Below are 18,399 nucleotides of genomic sequence, written 5' to 3' on the forward strand. Positions count from 1 at the left end.
AACCTACTAAGCATATCTCAAATCACTAAAGATAATCATGTGATAGTTGAGTTTCATGCTGACCACTGTTTGATAAAGGATAAGCAAAGCAAGGCTATTCTTCTTCAAGGGACAGTAAAGGATGGCCTCTATCAGCTTACCTTGCCCACCATTGTTGCTCTTTCAGCTGATTCTCCACTAAGACCTGCACTTTGTGATTCTAGCTCTGTTTCCGCCTTCAATACCCATGCAATTAGTTCATTCAAACCCAATAAAGAGTATTCTTTGGGTATTGTTTTAGATTCTGCTCTTGCCTGTAATTCTGCAAATAAGATCTTACTTAATGAGCCATCTAGTATTGTTTTACTATGGCATGCTAGATTAGGTCATCCTAGTAGTATGATTCTAAATAATGTACTTGGAAAGTTGAATGTAAGAAAATCAAGTACTGAAAATAAAGAATTTTTTCGTGAAGCATGTCAGTTTGGAAAATTACAACAGTGTACATTTCCTAAGTCTGCTTCCAAGGCTAAGAAACCTTTAGAGATAGTGTACTCTGACTTGTGGGGTCCTACCCCTGTTCTTTCTACTGAAGGGTATAGGTATTATGCTATATTTGTGGATGATTTTAGTAGATACACATGGATCTACCCACTGAAACTAAAGTCTGAAGTCTTTAATGTGTTTACTCAGTTCCATTGTTTTGTGGAGAAGCAATTAGATGTAAAACTGAAATGCTTACAAACAGATTGGGGAGGGGAATTTCGACCCTTTACTAGTTATTTGGAGAAACATGGCATCTTGTTTAGGCACCCTTGTCCATATCTTTATCAGCAAAATGGTAGAGTAGAATGCAAACATAGGACTATTACTGAGTATGGGCTGTCCCTTTTAGCTCATGCAACCATGCCTTTGAAATTCTGGTGGTCAGCCTTTAGTACAGCAGTGTATCTATTCAATCAACTTCCCTCAATAGCTATTGATTTTGTATCCCCTGTTGAAGTCTTATTCCAACAAGTACTAGATTATACTGATCTAAAAGTGTTTGGTTGCTGCTATTATCCATTTCTTAGACCTTATCAAAGGCGCAAGCTGTCTTTTCACACTAAAAAATGTGTGTTCTTGGGTTATAGCCTTGTTCATAAAGGGTTTAGATGTATGAATTCCAATGGCAGATGTTATGTGGTTAAACAAGTTTGCTTTAATGAGACTGATTTCCCATTCAAGTCTGGCTTTCAACTTGATGTGTCTTCTCCCGTTTCACCTGAATTTTGTGAGGTTACCAAGTCCTGGATCTTGCTATCACCTTCGTCCTTATCCAAACCTTCAGATTCTAAGCCTGCTATTTCTACAGACATTAATCAAGAGAGTGCTTCAAAAGAGTCCATTCAGAACTGCAGAATGTTATCTCCCCAAGCTGATACCTTATCCTCTCCTGAGAATATGCCAACGGCATCCACTTCAACACAAACCAATCCTGGAATTCAGCTAGAGGTTGATCTTCCCATCCTAGCTAATAGCAAAAATGTAAATGTTCATCCAATGGTTACCCGATCCAAGGGCTGTATTTCAACTAATATACCTCAGGCTCTTCTATCTACACATAGAATACTCCCTGAACCTACCTCAGTTACTGAAGCTTTAAAAACTCTAGAATGGAAAACTGCTATGGAGGCTGAATATCAAGCATTGCTGAACAATCAGACTTGGAAATTAGTTCCCTATGTAGATGGTATGAACATAGTAGGCTGCAAGTGGGTGTTTAAAACCAAGTTAAACTCAGATGGCTCTCTTTCAAAGTATAAAGCTAGGTTAGTAGCCAAGGGGTTTCAACAAACCCCTGGACTTGATTATTTTGAGACCTTTTCTCCAGTAGTTAAGGCAGCAACTATTAGAAATATTTTATCCTTAGCAGTGTATAATCAGTGGGAAGTGCAGCAACTAGATGTAAATAATGCATTTCTCAATGGAGAATTGACTGAACAAGTTTTTATGATGCAACCAGAAGGCTTCTCTGATTTTTCTCAAACAAGGCAGGCATGTCAGTTCCAAAAAGCACTATATGGACTCAAACAAGCTCCAAGAGCTTGGCTTGAAAAGTTGAAACAGGCTCTATTAAGTTGGGGATTTCAGAATTCTATTTCTGACGTTAGTTTGTTTTTCTATAAAAAGGAATCTGTTGTAGTCTATCTCCTGGTGTATGTAGATGACATATTAGTTACTAGAAACAACTCTCAACTAGTTGATCAAATAGTGGCAGATTTGAATACCCAATTTGCTTTAAGGGTTCTTGGTCCTGTGACTTATTTTCTTGGATTTGAAGTTAGAAGAAATGATAAAGAGTTATTGCTCACACAAAGTAAGTATGCTGAAGATTTGCTGCTAAGGGCTGGTATGAATGAATCTAAATCCTGTATTACTCCCATGGCTACTGGTACTAGGCTGGGGAAAGAAGATAGTGATCAATTTGATCAACCTTCATTGTATAGAAGCATTGTTGGAGGGCTGCAGTACCTGATCTTGCGTTTGCTGTGAACAAGTTAAGTCAGTTTCAGCAGCAGCCCACTACCAATCATTGGACAACATGTAAAAGGGTTCTTAGATACATGAAGGGAACATTGAATCATGGATTATTGTTTACTAAAAAGGAACATTTTCTACTGGAAGCTTATGCAGATGCAAATTGGGCTACTGATGTTAATGACAGGAGATCTACAAGTGGGTATGCTATGTTTATTGGAGGAAATTTAGTTCAATGGAGTTCAAAGAAACAAGAGGTGGTTTCTCTGTCATCTACTGAGGCAGAATACAGAGCCTTAAGCCAAGCTTCTACAGAACTTGTTGGATCAGGAATTTATTTGAAGAAGTTGGTCTTAGTTTGAACAGCTACCCTGTGCTATGGTGTGACAACATGAGTGCTGGAGCACTGTCTTCAAACCCTGTATTTCATGCTCAAACAAAGCACATAGAAATTGATGTACATTATGTGAGAGATTTAGTTGCAAATAAGAGCTTAAGTGTGCAATACGTAGCTTCTAAGTACCAAGTGGCAGACATTTTAACAAAAGCTTTATCTGGAAATCAATTTAGTTATCTGAAGGAGAAACTCACTGTTATAGATTCCTTATCTGATTAGAATGATTGTTCAGTTTGTTCTCTTGAAAATTGTTAATTGAGAATGCAGATGCTGTGTTAAGGATTGAAGTAATGAGGATGAGTTGCTAGATTATGTGGTACTGATATCTGTCAAAAATGAAGCTGCTGGTTAATGGTATGATATAGTTTGTTAATTGAGAATGCAGGCTGTGTTAAGGATTGAAGACATGAGGATGAGTTGCTGGATTATGTGGTACTGATATCTGTCAAAATGAAGCTGCTGGTGAATGGTATGATATAGTTCTCGGAAATTGACTTTATTTTCTCTAAAATTGTGAAGGTTTGAGCTGTGCAAAATAAGCTGAAGTTGTGTGAACTTGAACTATGTGTGGTTCTTCTCTGCTTATATGGGAGTATGATCTATTGAAGGAGTTATGGAATGGTATGTCTACTGATTAAAAATAGGTGTTGCTGATGACTAAAGTTGTGTAAGCTTGAACTTATGAAAAATATGTGTTGATTGATTTCTCTGAAAGTGAACACTGCTGTTGTTGGTGTTTAACTGGAGGTGAGTGGTTGATATGTTTCTGGTACTTGCTGTTCTGTTTGAATGGATATTGTTGCTGTTCTGGTTTTTAATGAACTGCTGATGTTAGTCTGCCAAATGAATGTTGTTGATTGTTTTGGTTGGTGAATGAGTAAAGTTGGGTTGTTGATCATTGGTGTGTGTTCTGCAACATTGGTGTGTATTCTACTGTAATTTTCTGGTCTGAACTGTTGCAATTTTCTGGTGCAGATTGGCGTGTGTTCTGCTGCAATTTTCTGGTGCGAACTACTGAAATTTTCTGGTGCAGATTGGCATGTGTTCTGCTGATTGTTTTGGTTGGTGAATGAGTAAAGTTGGGCTATTGATCATTGGTGTGTGTTCTGCTGAATTTTTTGGTGCGAACTGCTGCAATTTTCTAGTGCAGAGTTCTGGTGCAAATATAGGTGCTGTGTAGAAATGTGAAGTGCTGTGTGTAACTATGGGAAGGATTACTATGTGTGCTACAAGAATGACCTTTCTATGTGTTAACTAGTGTATGTGGAGAAATGGTAGAGATGTTTTGTTTAAGGGGAAATATTAGGAAGTGTTAAGAGAAGTGTTAAGATCAAAACCAAGAGGTGTTTTTGTTTAAGGGGAAATATTAGGCAAAAGAAATGTTAAGTAAAGCTAATAAAGTGTAAAGAGTAAAAGTAGATTGGGGTTTATTGTAATGGCACTAATACTGTGTGTTTTGTACTAAGCACAGTACGGCAGCGTTTTTATATCATCTTCCTGATATAAAAATGCAACTTCCTCTGTTTTCTGCTGTAAGTAAAAACTGCAGTTTATTCTCAACTGTTTTTTCACACATTCTTTAATTCTTGTTAATTTTCTTTTCGAATCCGATCAGAATCTTTAGGCCTCATCATCAGTTCATCTAGGCCCAGACTCATTGATCTGAAATCACCTACTGGACCTAGGATTTACTTAAACCCCAAGGTCGCCTACTTCTTATTTCGGTACTACTCGGATTCCTTCGAAGAGATCTATCACTATTCTAATTCGTCTAAGATTCGAATCTTAGATTAAATAAGACTCTCTCTCCTACTAAGGCAAGGGAATCAAAGGCTTTCCTATTCACTAAGCCACAACCACCAAGGACTCATGGTCCTATTAGGATTCGAAGATCCTACAACTACTATATAAACAGAGGCCCGCCCCCTCACAAGGCATTCAACATTACACCTTCTAACCCCATAGTTCTCACTCTTGAGAGCTATATATCACTTGCCGTAGTTCTAGTCTCCGACTAAACTTCTGGTAACTCTCCCTTTTCCTAACCCTCACTGAATTAGCCTTATTTAGCCTTGTTAACTTGAGCGTCGGAGAGCCTACGGCAAACACCATCCCGGTGTTTTTCGTTTGCTTTACACTTGTTTTCTTGTGTGTGCAGGTACAGTAGATTGCTAATGACCTCAACCTCATGGGATCATACCCCCCATTCCGTAACCGTAGATTTTGTCGTCTACAAAAGCCTATACAAGGCAATTAATTTCCACACAAAATTAGCTCCATCATACTAGCATGACGTCTGGTAGTTCATCCAATAAGATCATTCAAATTCTAAAATCATGATTGGAGCTCGTTATTTTGTAAAACACTTTTGACATCATTCTCGTATACTGGACAGGATCTTCAATCTCCAACTTGCCTGAAATCTAAAACCCACATGATTATGCTTAGAATGATCAGTTTTATTGAGTTTGTAATTGTGACGAGGAAAATATAGTATCCAAAGATGGTGTGACACAACTTCGGCGAACTCCTCTTCGAAGCGAATAATGGGATCGGGAGCAAAATAGAATCTCTCACAGTATACACACATCCATATTTTGGAACTGCCTTTGCCTCTTATTGACATCAAATATCTCTCTTAGTTTTGACACTGCCTGTATCCAAAAAGAACAAATACTGTTAGATAATGTCTAGTAGACCAACATATATCAAGAGATAAAAAAGACTAACCTTATAAAGGTGTTCGTTCAGAATTGAAAATGGCTTACTATTGCAGCGGGTTAATTTCAAGCCGTTCAGGCATGACAAATTCGACGTAGTAAGTCCGGTCGGAAGTTTAATAGACAACGGTAGTTCATTAATAGCAGTTTTGTCTAAAGCAAGCTCTGATAGACAATCCATACTTTGGAAACTTCTTCAGTTTTGAGCAAGAAGAAAGCTGAAGTACTTTTTCAAGAGATTCCATATGAATATATTCTGGAAGACTTGTACAAAGTGTCATATCCAGAAGAGCAATATTTTTGTGAACCAGCAAAGATGGGTGGATTTGGCGCAACCTTCTACATCCTTTAAGAATCACCTTCTCAAGATTTACAGCTTGTGTGTATTGTTTAGGTATTGGCAGTCTTCGAAACTGATGGATGTCACCGTGTTGAAAACGAAATAGAGAAGAAAAAGCTTTAGGAAATTGTACATTCTTGATCATCTTTGAAAAAGCTTTAGCACTAAAAAGCAACTCTTTTTTCATGGGAGAGTTGAGTACTAGGCCTTCAACTACTTCAGTTCCCTAGAATAAAGTAAATTGAAAGAGTGAGAACCAAATTTAGAGACGTTGATATCACCATAGGAGAACTTGATCAGTAGCACTATACCTGAGAAGCCTTTGAAATTTGCTGAGATCAGTTTAAAGCCAGTAGAGAATATGATGGTGAATAAAACACTTGCATTTGGTTTACTTGGAAACCCAGTGAGTTGTCTTCTATGTTTTCATTTCTTCATAGTCCCCACCATTCGCCATCTTTCTGGATGGGAAAACCCTCATCTTTTGAGGTTGTTGAAACTTCCACAATATTGTTCTTCTCTCTCTCTTTCACCATTTGTACTTTCTTAAATTATTATTTATCCATTAACAAATGAAATTCAAAGCAAAATTTTAGTTTGAGTGAATACTGTCCTCTTTTTCTGTACCGTGTATAGGGTGCAGGCTCGTCTTCTCCAGCTCGTGAAGACAGATAGAGTATGACCAGAATTTCATCGTGCTATTGTTAGATGGAAATCCAATGATGGATCAGGCAATCCTGGGTAAGTTGTTTAGCCATGTTTTCCAGTGGCTTCGAATCTGGGTTTCAGGATTCGGATTCAATTGCAACCACCAAGGACCTAAATTCTTCTGTGTTATATGGGGTGTGAGAGTTGGACCATTTTCACTTTCCTGGTGCATTAACATTACCAATAAAATATTCTTTAATGTCTTTCAGATTTGTTGCTGAGAGCATTGGCCATCAGATGAGCAGCCGACTTTTAAGTATGAAATCAGCCAATGCCTTGTAGGAGTTGCCAGCAGGTGGCAATTTAATTTATGCTGGAACTTCTGTGTCAGCCATCACAATTTCAGATTTTAGTAGTACTGGTATTATTGAGACTGGCTTAGGATCAGTTTTGGCTTCTACAATGAAAGAAAGCACAACCAAAGAGGCAAGTACAGATGCTTCTGAGGACACTTTCAAAGTAGCTATTCTCACAGTAAGTGATACAGTTGTATCGGGAACTGAGCCTAATCGAAGGTATTAAATCTATGCATATGCATGCTCTCTCTCTCTCTCTCTCTCTCTCTCTCTCTTATCCTTTTTTAATTCTTTCTGTGTATAGATATTTATTCATCCATCCAGTTTAGATATGTTAAAAAACAAAACAAAGAACATGCCTCTATGTACACCTTTTTGACTTAGTAGGTTTTAAAATCTTTATGGATGCTATAGTGACAGAGCAGAGCTGATGTTCTGCCTTATATGAGTTAGCTATGGAAAAACAGTGGATGATTAGTATCTTTATGTCCTTGGATGACTCAATCTTTCAGATCATCTTCTCTAAGGTGTCCTTAACTAGGAACGCGAAGATCATTACCTAAACTTAATAGCATCTGGATACACCTTTCTGAATCATTGTTTCAGAAAGGTCACTTACTTGATGCCATAGTAAAAAGCCAAGTTGATAACTTTTGTCTTTGTCAGTAGCAATTCAAATAAATCGGTATGTTATGAATAGGTTGCCACTATCTCTGCAAATGGTGAACTTGAGATTGGAGAATTGATAGCAAGAGCAATAGAAAAAGTTGGAAAGGAAGGAGTGATTACTGTTGTTGTAAGAACTTTTATACCTTTAACTATATTATACCATTTAACTTTAACAAATAGGTCAAGCTTTTGCATTAATATGCAAATTTTATAGGATGGAAATACTTTGGATAACGAGTTGGAAGTGGTGGAGGGAATGAAGCTCGGAAGAGGCTATATATCTCCATATTCTATTACTAATCAAAAGACACAGAAATGTGTAACTTTCAAATCTTTGTCATTCTAAATGATGATTTTTTACTTTCATCAAAGGATTTCTAGCAATATTGTGGTAAAATGAGGTTTCCATTATAGGTATGTGTTGATAATTTCTTGTTAAATTGTTTTGTTTCTTTTCAAGTTTATAAGATTGCTACTTCTACCATTGGTTTCGTTTGAGGTTTTACTAGTTATGACTACTACACGAAGAATTCCATTTAGCACCATAAAATTTTCCTTTACATAAAAGTAAAAGCTGAAATATTAAATGTTGCAGGAACTTGAAAATCCCTACATTCTCATTCATGACAAGAAGATATCAGACATGAACTCACCTGTGAGAATATTGGAGCTGGCTCTAAATGTAATTAACTTTTTTTATTTTCTTTTTTATGATGAATGGTAGGTAAATTATCAATATATTCATGGAAGAATTCTCATTCCTTTCTTCTTTTGTTGTTTGATCAAAAACAGAAAAACAGAGAACTCCTTGCTGTGGCTGCGGATGTGGAAAGTGATGCACTAGCTACGTTCATTCTCAACAAGAATCATGCTGGTGTTAAGGTGATTAATTGGCTTTCCTTTGAAGTCACTTATATAGGCATACAACACTAGATGGTGCAAAATGTTATCGTTTGAAGATTTCGACAGATTGAAATGCTCTCAACGTGTTTGTATATGTACACACTCATAGCCACAACCAGATGATGTTATTTTGTGTTCAAGAATATATTTGCCAACCCACACGGGATTGTTATCAATGTTTTAATAAATTGCATATGTAAATACTAAAAATCACAAACAATCTCTTGCCTAATGTTGGTAATGCCAATTGAAGGGCGTTTACTATTATACTGATGAATTTATGATTTTAGGTCTGTGCTGTTAAAGCTCCTGGTTTTGGGGAGAACATACAAGCAAATCTAGATGATCTCGCTATTCTAACTGGTGGAGAGGTGATAGAGTTTTCCAATTTTCAATTTGTGTTTCCCCCTTCTAGTAGTGCTTATGATGACATGATTAACTATTTAATATGTAGGTTATCTTTGAAGATCATGGTCTAACTCTTGATAAAGTCAAAGTAGAAATGTTTGGCACTGCAAGAAAGGTTGGTATATAGGCTTATGGTGTGCTACAAGTGTTTTTTGTAATACAGTTTATACCAGGTCACTGTCTCTGTTGATGACACTATCATTCTACATGGTGGTGGGGATATGAAGTTGATCGAATAGAGATGCGAGCAGGTACGCTGGTGGTTGCTTATGTTCCCTTTGTTGATTTTTTCCTTAAAAGCTTTTTCTTCAGTCAAATAAATATAACCTTTTATTCTTCACTCAATTAGCAAATATAGATTGTATGAGAGAAAACAAATATCTTTATGGAAGTTACACTTGCTTTATAATATTTTACAGCTGGTGGTTGCTATGCCATTATTGTTGCTGCTGATAAAGCGTTATTCTAAATACTGGGCATATTATTTTGTCATTATGTTTTCCTCTTGTTAATTACTAATTGTGCAAGCCTTACCGGCATAACAGTAAGGGGTTAAATTTGTTGTATGCTTTGCTCTTTCAATTGTAATACATTGACCAATGCACTTTTTCTCAAATACTTAATATACACGGGTGACTATTGTTTTGTCTGCTATAATATTTCTCATAAAAGGTTGAGGGTCCTCTTACTCTTTACCCAGGAATTTTTTTGGGATTTGCAGCCCTTCGTCACTCAATTCAAGTAACAATTCTGCTTATCATAAAAATATATGTGAATTTAAACTACATATACAATAAATTATTATACAATATAATTCACACTAATATTGCACTCTTCAATTTCCTTGTCGCATTTGTGATAAACAGTCTAGGATTCCAGATTGGTTTCTTTTAAGTTTCAATATTCCATAAAAAAAAGTATTAACTATTATAGTTTTGACGATTTGGAAAGGTAGATGATTGATTTAATTAATGCAAATTAGCTGTTTGAAGAAAAAAGTGGTTGTTGGTTTTAAGTAATGATCACAAATAGTTTAAACATTTTGGAGATGTGTTTGGATTGGAACAGAGAAGAGAATATCGTTGAGAAAGAGCTTGAAGGGACCCAATCACAATTCACTTAAAATCAACAATAATACTATACTTACAAAGAAATCTTACAAAAATTTCCATACAAAGTGAGATGGCAAAAAATGAATAGAAGAGTGAAACAAAAAGTCAAACTCATTAAATTCACTCTTGTATTCATTTTTTGCCACATCACTTTGTATGGAGATTTTTGTAAAATTTCTTGATAAGTATAGTATTACTCTAAAATCAATACAACTAGAAAAGAATTGGCCCCTAAAGTTGAAAAGCAATAGTAGGACGTTCTTTGCTCAAATAATGGTAGTGTATTTTTAAATATATATATATATATATTTTAAGAATCAATCACTTGTTATCTATTAGCTAGATATAGATAACTGATTATGAAAATTATATATGCTCAAAAAGAGAAATGCTACTCTTACTCACCCTTTTACTTATTTTCTCTTACGCACTTACGTAGCAGATGACATGGCAGATGCCATATCATTCCCACTCACTCAGCAGTCACGTTTCTCCCCTTCAAATTTAAAAAGAAAAAAAAGTTTATTTTAAGCCCTAAACTGAAATTTGGAGGGAACCCAAACAGAGAGTAAACACCCTGTTTTTCGCAAGTTTTAGAATCGACAACATCCCCTCTTGTTCTTGCTGCTTGGTTCTCTCTTGGTTTGCTAGAATAACTCACTCAGCAGTCACGTTTCTCCCTGTAAAATAAACGTAATGAATATTCACACTTCTCATTATTAGCTTAAAAGGATACATATTTATATACACTTGTAGTGTTCTAAACTAGGTATTTGTCATCTAAATGGATAGAAGTGATCCCTATAATCAAGGATTTTAATGTGATCCCCATCATCTAAGTCATGTACATCTGTACACCTCCCCCTCAAGCTAGAGTATAGATATCAATCATACCCAGCTTTTTACAAAGATAATCAACTCGAATCCCAGTTAGAGCCTTTGTGAAGATATCTCCTAATTGTTCTCTAGTCTTCACATACCCATGTGAATCAGACCTTGTTGTAGTTTCTCACGGACGAAATGGCAATCGATCTCATATGGGTTTGTTCATTCATGGAACACGGGATTAGATGCAATATGAAGAACCGCTTGGTTATCACACCTAATTTCGCTGGTACTGAAGTCAAGGCCTATTTCAGTCAGGAATTGATATATCCACATTATTTCACAAACAGCTTGTGCCATCCCTAATTCCGACTCTACACTTGATCGTGACACAACATTCTGCTTCTTGCTCTTCCATGATATAAATTTCCTCCGCAAAGACACAATAGCCTGATGTGGATCTTCTATCTACCTTGGAACGTGCCCAATCTGCATCTGAGAACACTTCAATATGAGAGTGACTATGATTGCCATATAAATACCGTGTCCAGGGGATCTTTTCAAATAACACAAGATCTGCTCCAAAGCCGCCCAATGATGAACTGTTGGGAGGCCATAACTGACGGACAACACTTACTGATATGCAATATCTGGACGAGTCACCATAAGATAGTTCAACTTCCCACCAATCTTCTATATTTCTCAGGATCTCCAAATAGTTCACCATCTTTCGTAAGCTGCACATTAGGAACCATCGAACACTACATAGCTTTGCCCCCAATTTCCCTGTCTCAGTTAATAATTGAGCACATATTTCCTCTGAGAGAGGTATATCCCTCGTTGCTCCTTGTAACTTCAACCCCCAAGAAATACTTCATATCCCTAAGTCTTTGTGTGCAACTGGGTGTGGAGAAAAGACTAAGAGATGTGATGCCCACACTGTCACTCCCAGTATAAACATATCATCCTATACACACTAGAAGAATGATGCTAATTTCAGACAGTTTGGAGAAAACAGAATGGTCAGTTTTACATTTCAGCATACCAAATCTCTCAACAGCCTGACTAAACTTTCCAAACCAAGCACGAGGACTCTGTTTTAAACCATACAGAGATTTGCGAAGATAACATACTTTCCCATACTCCCCCTGAGCAACAAACCCAGGAGGTTGCTCCATATATACCTCTTCCTGAAGATCGTCATGAAAAAAAAGCATCTTGATGTCTAGCTGATGCAAAGGCCAATCATAAGTAGTTGCCATAGAGATAACAAGCCGAATAGAGGTAAATTTAGCCACAGGGAAAAATTATCAGATAATCAACTCCGTAAGTCTGAGCATATCCTTTAGCCACCAGACGAGGTTTTAGTCGAGCAACTAACCCATCTGGATTAACTTTAACTATAAACACCCATTTGCATCCAATTGCCTGTTTCCTTGAAGGTAAATCTACCAATTTTCAAGTACCATTGTCATCTAAGGCATTCATTTCCTCTATCATTGCATTACGCCAACCAGATGGAAGGGCTTCATGAACAGTTTTAGGGATAGTATACAATCAAGGGAAGCAATAAAGGAACATGATGAATGTGACAATGATCATAAGAAACACAAGAAGAAACAGGATAAGTATACTGTCGTTTACCTTTTCGCCAATGTAATAGGAAGATCATCACTTGAAACTGGATCGATGACGAAGAAGTTGGTGCCAACATGAAACGGAGGAGTGGACACGAAGTAAACTTTGACAAGCAGAGGCAAGATCGAGAAGAGCCGATGTAGGAAGCGTAGGAATAGTGACAGGGTCAGAGACAGATGCCAGTTCAAATATTGGTGCAGGGGAGTGAAGGTATAAACTAACAATCCATTATCATCATCATTCGGCGTCTGCAGGAGAAGAGGGAAATTGGTGTTTCTTCTAGAAAGGTAACATCAATGGAAACAAGATACTTATTAGACTTGGACAATAACACCGATATCCTTTCTGAAGTCGAGAATAACCAGAAAGACACATTTAATGACTTGGGATCTAATTTAGTGACTGATGGTCGAACATCCCGAACAAAGCAAGTGCTACCAAATACCCTAGGTTCAAGAGGAAATAATGCTTTATTAGGAAAAAGAATACTGTACGGGGTCTCACCATGAAGGACAGAAGACGGCATGCGGTTAATCAAAAACACGGCGGTGCAAACGGCATCAGCCTAGAATGGTTTAGGAACATTCATTTGGAATAATAAGGCTCTGACAATTTCAAGAAGATGTCTATTTTTCCGTTCACTATTCCGTTTTGAGATGGAGTATCAACACATGAAGTTTGAGAAAATGCCATTCTGGGTCATGTAATTTTGAAAAGAAACTGATGATATTCTTTTGCATTATCACTGCGCAATGTATGACAGAACACTTGAATTGAGTTTTAATCTCAGTACAAAAAGCACAGAATAAGAAAACAAATCAAACGATTTTTCATTAAGAATAACCAAGTCATACGAGAGTAATCGTCCACAAATGTAACAAAATATCTAAAACCAGTTTTAGACAGAACTGGACAGGGACCCCAACATCAGAGTGACTAACTCAAGGGAGAATTAGCTCTTTTATTGACTCTAGGACTAAAACTGACACGATGATGTTTAGCAAACTGACATGACTCCACTCTAATGTAGACACTTTATTAAACTGAGGACACAATCTCTTCAGTGAAGGAAGAGATGGATGGCCCAAACGACAATGTGCTTGAAACGGGATGCAACACTAGAACAAGCGACAGGTGTAGATTTAGTCTATCGAGAATGTATAACCCTCCAGATTCATGTCCTTACCAATAATCTTCTTTGTCGTAAGATCCTAAAACAAGCAATAATCGGGAAAGAATAAACACAACAGTTAAGAGCACGAGTAAGTTGGCTAACAGAAATCAAATTGAAGAAAATCTGGTAAATGTAGACATTTGGCAAGGGAACTGTGGAGTAGGGTAACTGTGCTAGACCCAAGAACGTAAGATGGTGACCCATCTGCTAAAGTCACATTCGAAAGAGTTTTTGATTGATAAGTAGCAAAGAGACTGGGATTACCTGACATGTGATCTGAGCACTAGAGTCAATGACGAATTTGGACGATGAGGAAAGGAGACATGTATTGTCTTACCTGAGTCAGCCATAGCCGTGACAGAGTAGGTGAAGCCTTTAATGATTCCTGGTACAATGAAAACTTGGCAAATTCATCTACAGAGATAAGACCCGCTGATCCGAGTATCATTGGTGGATGCAACATGGGCAGAGGGATTTCTTCTATTTCTGTTCTGAAGTTTCTACAATCACGCTTTATGGTCCTGGCTTATGGCAATAGTGACACACAATTCCTCCCATATTACTAGTTGACCCTCCTCCTTTGTTGCCACTTCAAATTGTGATCGCCCAGATTCATAGTCATTCTTTTGACTAACGAGAGCACTACTAAACTGAACCGGTGGGGTACCTTCTGTGCGAAGTACCCTACTAAAGACATCCTGCAATGAAGAGATTCTTGGACTGGCTAGAACCTGAGATTTAGTAGTCTCAAATTCAGAAGGAAGCACCTGCAGAAAACCTCAGTGACTGTCATTTGCTCCCGTTGTTTTTGTTGAACTTTGACATCAGCACTGAAGGGAACACTGTTCACACACTTCATAAGTCTTCTTAAACTCCATAAAATAAGCTGTAAGAGACTTATCTTGTTTCTCTGCACGGTAGAATGTCTCTCACCCTTCATAAATATGAGAAACATTCCCTTTTCCAGAATACAGAAACTCCAAATAATCTATCAGTTCTTTAATAAACTCACAATGATTTATTAGGCCAAGTATCTCACCGTCAATAGAGTTTCGTATTTGTAGAATCAATCGAGCATCATCCCGGAGCCATGTCTTTTTTGAATCATCCTCAGGTGGATCATCAGTCATATGATCATCTTTATCAATACTCCGCAAATACAGTATAATAGTTTTACGCCAATCATGGTAATTAGTTATACCAATGAGCTTATGTTCTATAATTTTCGACATCGTCGGCATCATTTCCATCACTGGCTTTGTATCAGACATGTCTTAAACAGATGTTAATCCCAATGCACACCACCAAACGGTTAAAACAAAGCAAACTAACTAAATTTCAGTGACACATTAAATCAATCAACAGTCACCACCAACCAGAGGCCACAGCAAGCAAAAAACCAATAACCAAACGAAAACAAAGTGCCGAAAGATCACAACTAAGTCCTCAGAAATATCCAAACAAAGAACAGCAATAAACCAGTAAGAGATTATCCAATCCAGCGCGAAAATGTGCTGTAAAAGTACCAACGAAGTAGACGAAGAGAATCGGAGGAGAAGTCAGCTGTGCACGCGCTCTCATGCGTCGGCACGTGTTACTGTTCATCAGAGTTTTGGGTGGCGCGTGGAGCTCATGCGCAGTGATTCTAAAGGCCGGAACTCAGGGTTTTGCCTATCGAAGTCTTCTGAATCTCCCTTGGGTGGCAGTGTTGAACAAATCTCAACCTAAATAGGTTTTCCCAATTTGAAACCCAAACCCTAATTTCCCAAATTTGAAACCTAAACCCTAATTTCCCAAATTTGAGACCCAAACCCTAATTATCTTTTAAGGCTCTGATACCATGTAAAATAAACGTAATGAATATACACTCTACTATCTTCTTAGCTTAAAAGGATACATATTTATATACATTTGTAATGTTCTAAACTAGGTAGGTGATCAATCTAAATTAGGATTCTTATAATCAAGAATTTTAATGTGATCCCCATTATCTAAGAAGTCATGTACATCTGTAACACTCCCTTCAAATTTAAAAAGAAAAAAAGTTTATTTTAAGCCCTAAACTGAAATTTGGAGGGAATCCAAACAGAGAGTAAACACCCTGTTTTTCGCAAGTTTTAGAATCGGCAACGTCCCCCTTGTTCTTGCTGCTTGGGTCTCTCTTGGTTTGCTAGAATAACTCACTCAGCAGTCACGTTTCTCCCCTTCAAATTTAAAAAGAAAAAAGTTTATTTTAAGCCCTAAACTAAAATTTGGAGGGAACCCAAACAGAGAGTAAACACCCTGTTTTTTGCAAGTTTCAGAATCGGCAACATCCCCTCTTGTTCTTGTTGCTTGGGTCTCTCTTGGTTTGCTAGAATAGATAGGGCATCACCGCTCTTTGCTAGGATAGGAGAAGGACAGGCATTAAAGCCCGAGAACAAATGCTTCAAGGCTATACCTCCTTTGTCCCAATCGGCCATTACCAGTAGCAGAAGATTACCCAACTATAGGACCCCAGTCATCTTCTTCCCATCCCATAGTTTCTGTCCCTTCATCCCCGCCCAGTCGCTAGGCACCTGCGAAGGAATTGAGCTTTTTTATTCAACAGAGCATGTTTCGTTAACTCTCTTTACACACTTATATTCAATATGTATGCCTGTTTCTATTTCTTTTCATCTCCATTTATAGGGAAGACTATTAAACCAAGCTACTCTAGACTGTTGTTGGTGAAGTTAGAGCCTCTAGACTGTTGTTGTTCTTGGATGAGCCCTAAGAGGCTTTCAGTTTACTAGGATTGCCAATGAAGTATTAGTTCTCAAGTGACATTTTTTTTTTTTCAGGAGGTAAAAGGAATATATAAGAGGAATGGGCACTAGGGAATAGCTGTAGTTGTTGGAAAAATTCCACTGTAAGGCAAAATGGTATAGTGAAGGAAGATAAAGTGAACTTTCCAAGTGTAGCTTATGTTTGGTATGTGAATTTATGAATAATAGATGTATTGGTATTATCTGAATTTAGTTTTAATTGAATGAATAGGGAGAAGAGATCTTCAACAACTTGCTTGTTGACGGGAATATGATGGAAGCTATAGCAAATTTCTGATGTCACTATATCTATAAGCTCATAGATTTTGCAATGGAAATTTTGGGATTGCTACTTCTGCTTTCCAATTACTGTTATTCTTAATGTTCAATTTGTTAGTAAAATTGTGTGCAGTCCTAAACAGCCATGACATACATGGTTATGATACTTATATGATATCATAAATTCAAGCCTATAGACCGTGTGTCTTTATCTTGTTTTTGAGTTCTATATTCCTCTGGTTTACTACTATTGTATCTTAACAATATAAAACTTTTTTTTCACTTTCTTTGCAGGAGAGTATCATTGCCCGGTGCTAAATAAAGTTTTCACTGAATTTACTGACATTGTTGCTATCAGGACTACAGCGAACGTGTTCTATTATGACGTATGTTTGTTGGATTGTCATCACTTTTAGTGATATGACTTCAAGTTCATGTATATAGTATGTAGATATATTCTTCATTTGTGTACTCTTGTCTTATAGGCAATCAAAGAATTAAACATCAAGACGAAGAATTGGAAAGAGCTTCTAACTGATGAACCTTTCACTAAGGAAGACCTTATAACAATTCAGGTAATTAGTTGTTTTGAACATATGATGTTTAGCTTTGTTGATTGCATGGTGGTTGTTTTAAGTGGCATGAATTTTATGATGTAGCTAACATCATAAAATTCATCAAAGGTTTTGTTTGTGTATTTTAGTAATGGGTTTTGATTACAAACTAACTGTTTGTGGTAATGTCTAGCCATCTGCAACAACGACCACTACCGAGCTCAGCCACCTTTTAGTCAAGCACTCACTTTCACTGAAGATTAATCCATATGAAACTAGTGTTCGGAATTATTAATCACCACTTCCAATAATTCAATATTGAACTTAGTTAGAAATCACAAATATAATTTGCAAGAAATGAGAATTAGATTAGAGTTGAATGGGAAATTTTATTGATGTATCTTATATCTAATACACAAATATTAATAAGGAACTGGTATGGCTGTGGATGGACAGGACCAATGTCTAGATGTTAACTTCAGTGAATTGAAACCAAGAATTTATGGAAAAAAAAAAAAAAAATGGAGCTTTATTAGAGTTGACTGAGTGGGTGGTTCTGTTTAACATTACATGGCAGATTTTTGGTCATTGACAACCTATACTTAAACCATTTCATGGATGGACATGGACATAGATTATGTTGCTTTTTAACTTGTTTATGTTTGAAACTTGCTTAATATATTACAAGTTTGACATTGTTTATTTAGTTGTCTTTAATTAGGTTTCAAAGTTTCTAGATGTAGAACTAGATACATTAAAATTATGAAATTACCCTTGTTAATTAGATTATATCATAAAACATTAATAACTACTTACCCAAAAAAAAAAAGCATTATATAAACTGTTTATTTCATGGTCATTTGTATATTTGAAGATGTGTATTTCTTATGGTATTAGCCTTTATATATACGTAGAACCATTTAAGTGTTGGACATTCAAAGAACATAGAATTTGAGGTGGAACTATGGCCTTCTGCACCTACTTTGTACTAATTTAATTTACTATTGAATTCTCAATGTTGGATGCACTGTTTATCAACATTAGTATTTTTTAATAGAATCTATTTCTGAAGCCAATATTGTTTGCACCGT

At 36.7% G+C, this 18,399-nt stretch overlaps 1 protein-coding gene and 1 long non-coding RNA gene across 2 annotated transcripts; both read left to right on the forward strand.

The window, feature by feature from the left end:
* The first annotated feature begins 2,585 nt into the window (after positions 1-2,585).
* LOC116127154 (chaperonin CPN60-like 2, mitochondrial) lies at positions 2,586-9,179 on the forward strand. The gene is made up of 10 exons (XM_031412836.1): positions 2,586-2,849; positions 6,947-7,179; positions 7,567-7,570; positions 7,661-7,756; positions 7,844-7,948; positions 8,225-8,311; positions 8,422-8,511; positions 8,823-8,903; positions 8,987-9,055; positions 9,114-9,179. Exons 1-10 carry the CDS (start codon positions 2,586-2,588, stop codon positions 9,177-9,179), a joined length of 1,095 nt encoding a protein of 364 aa, XP_031268696.1.
* Positions 9,180-15,917: 6,738 nt separating this feature from the next.
* Positions 15,918-17,323, forward strand: LOC116122865. Its single transcript, XR_004126972.1, has 3 exons — positions 15,918-16,641; positions 17,049-17,140; positions 17,240-17,323. It is a non-coding gene; the product is annotated as an uncharacterized LOC116122865 (long non-coding RNA).
* The last annotated feature ends 1,076 nt before the right edge of the window (positions 17,324-18,399 follow it).

Source organism: Pistacia vera, unplaced genomic scaffold (genome assembly GCF_008641045.1).
Source record: "Pistacia vera cultivar Batoury unplaced genomic scaffold, PisVer_v2 Contig100, whole genome shotgun sequence".
In the NCBI taxonomy this organism is placed as follows: domain Eukaryota; kingdom Viridiplantae; phylum Streptophyta; class Magnoliopsida; order Sapindales; family Anacardiaceae; genus Pistacia; species Pistacia vera.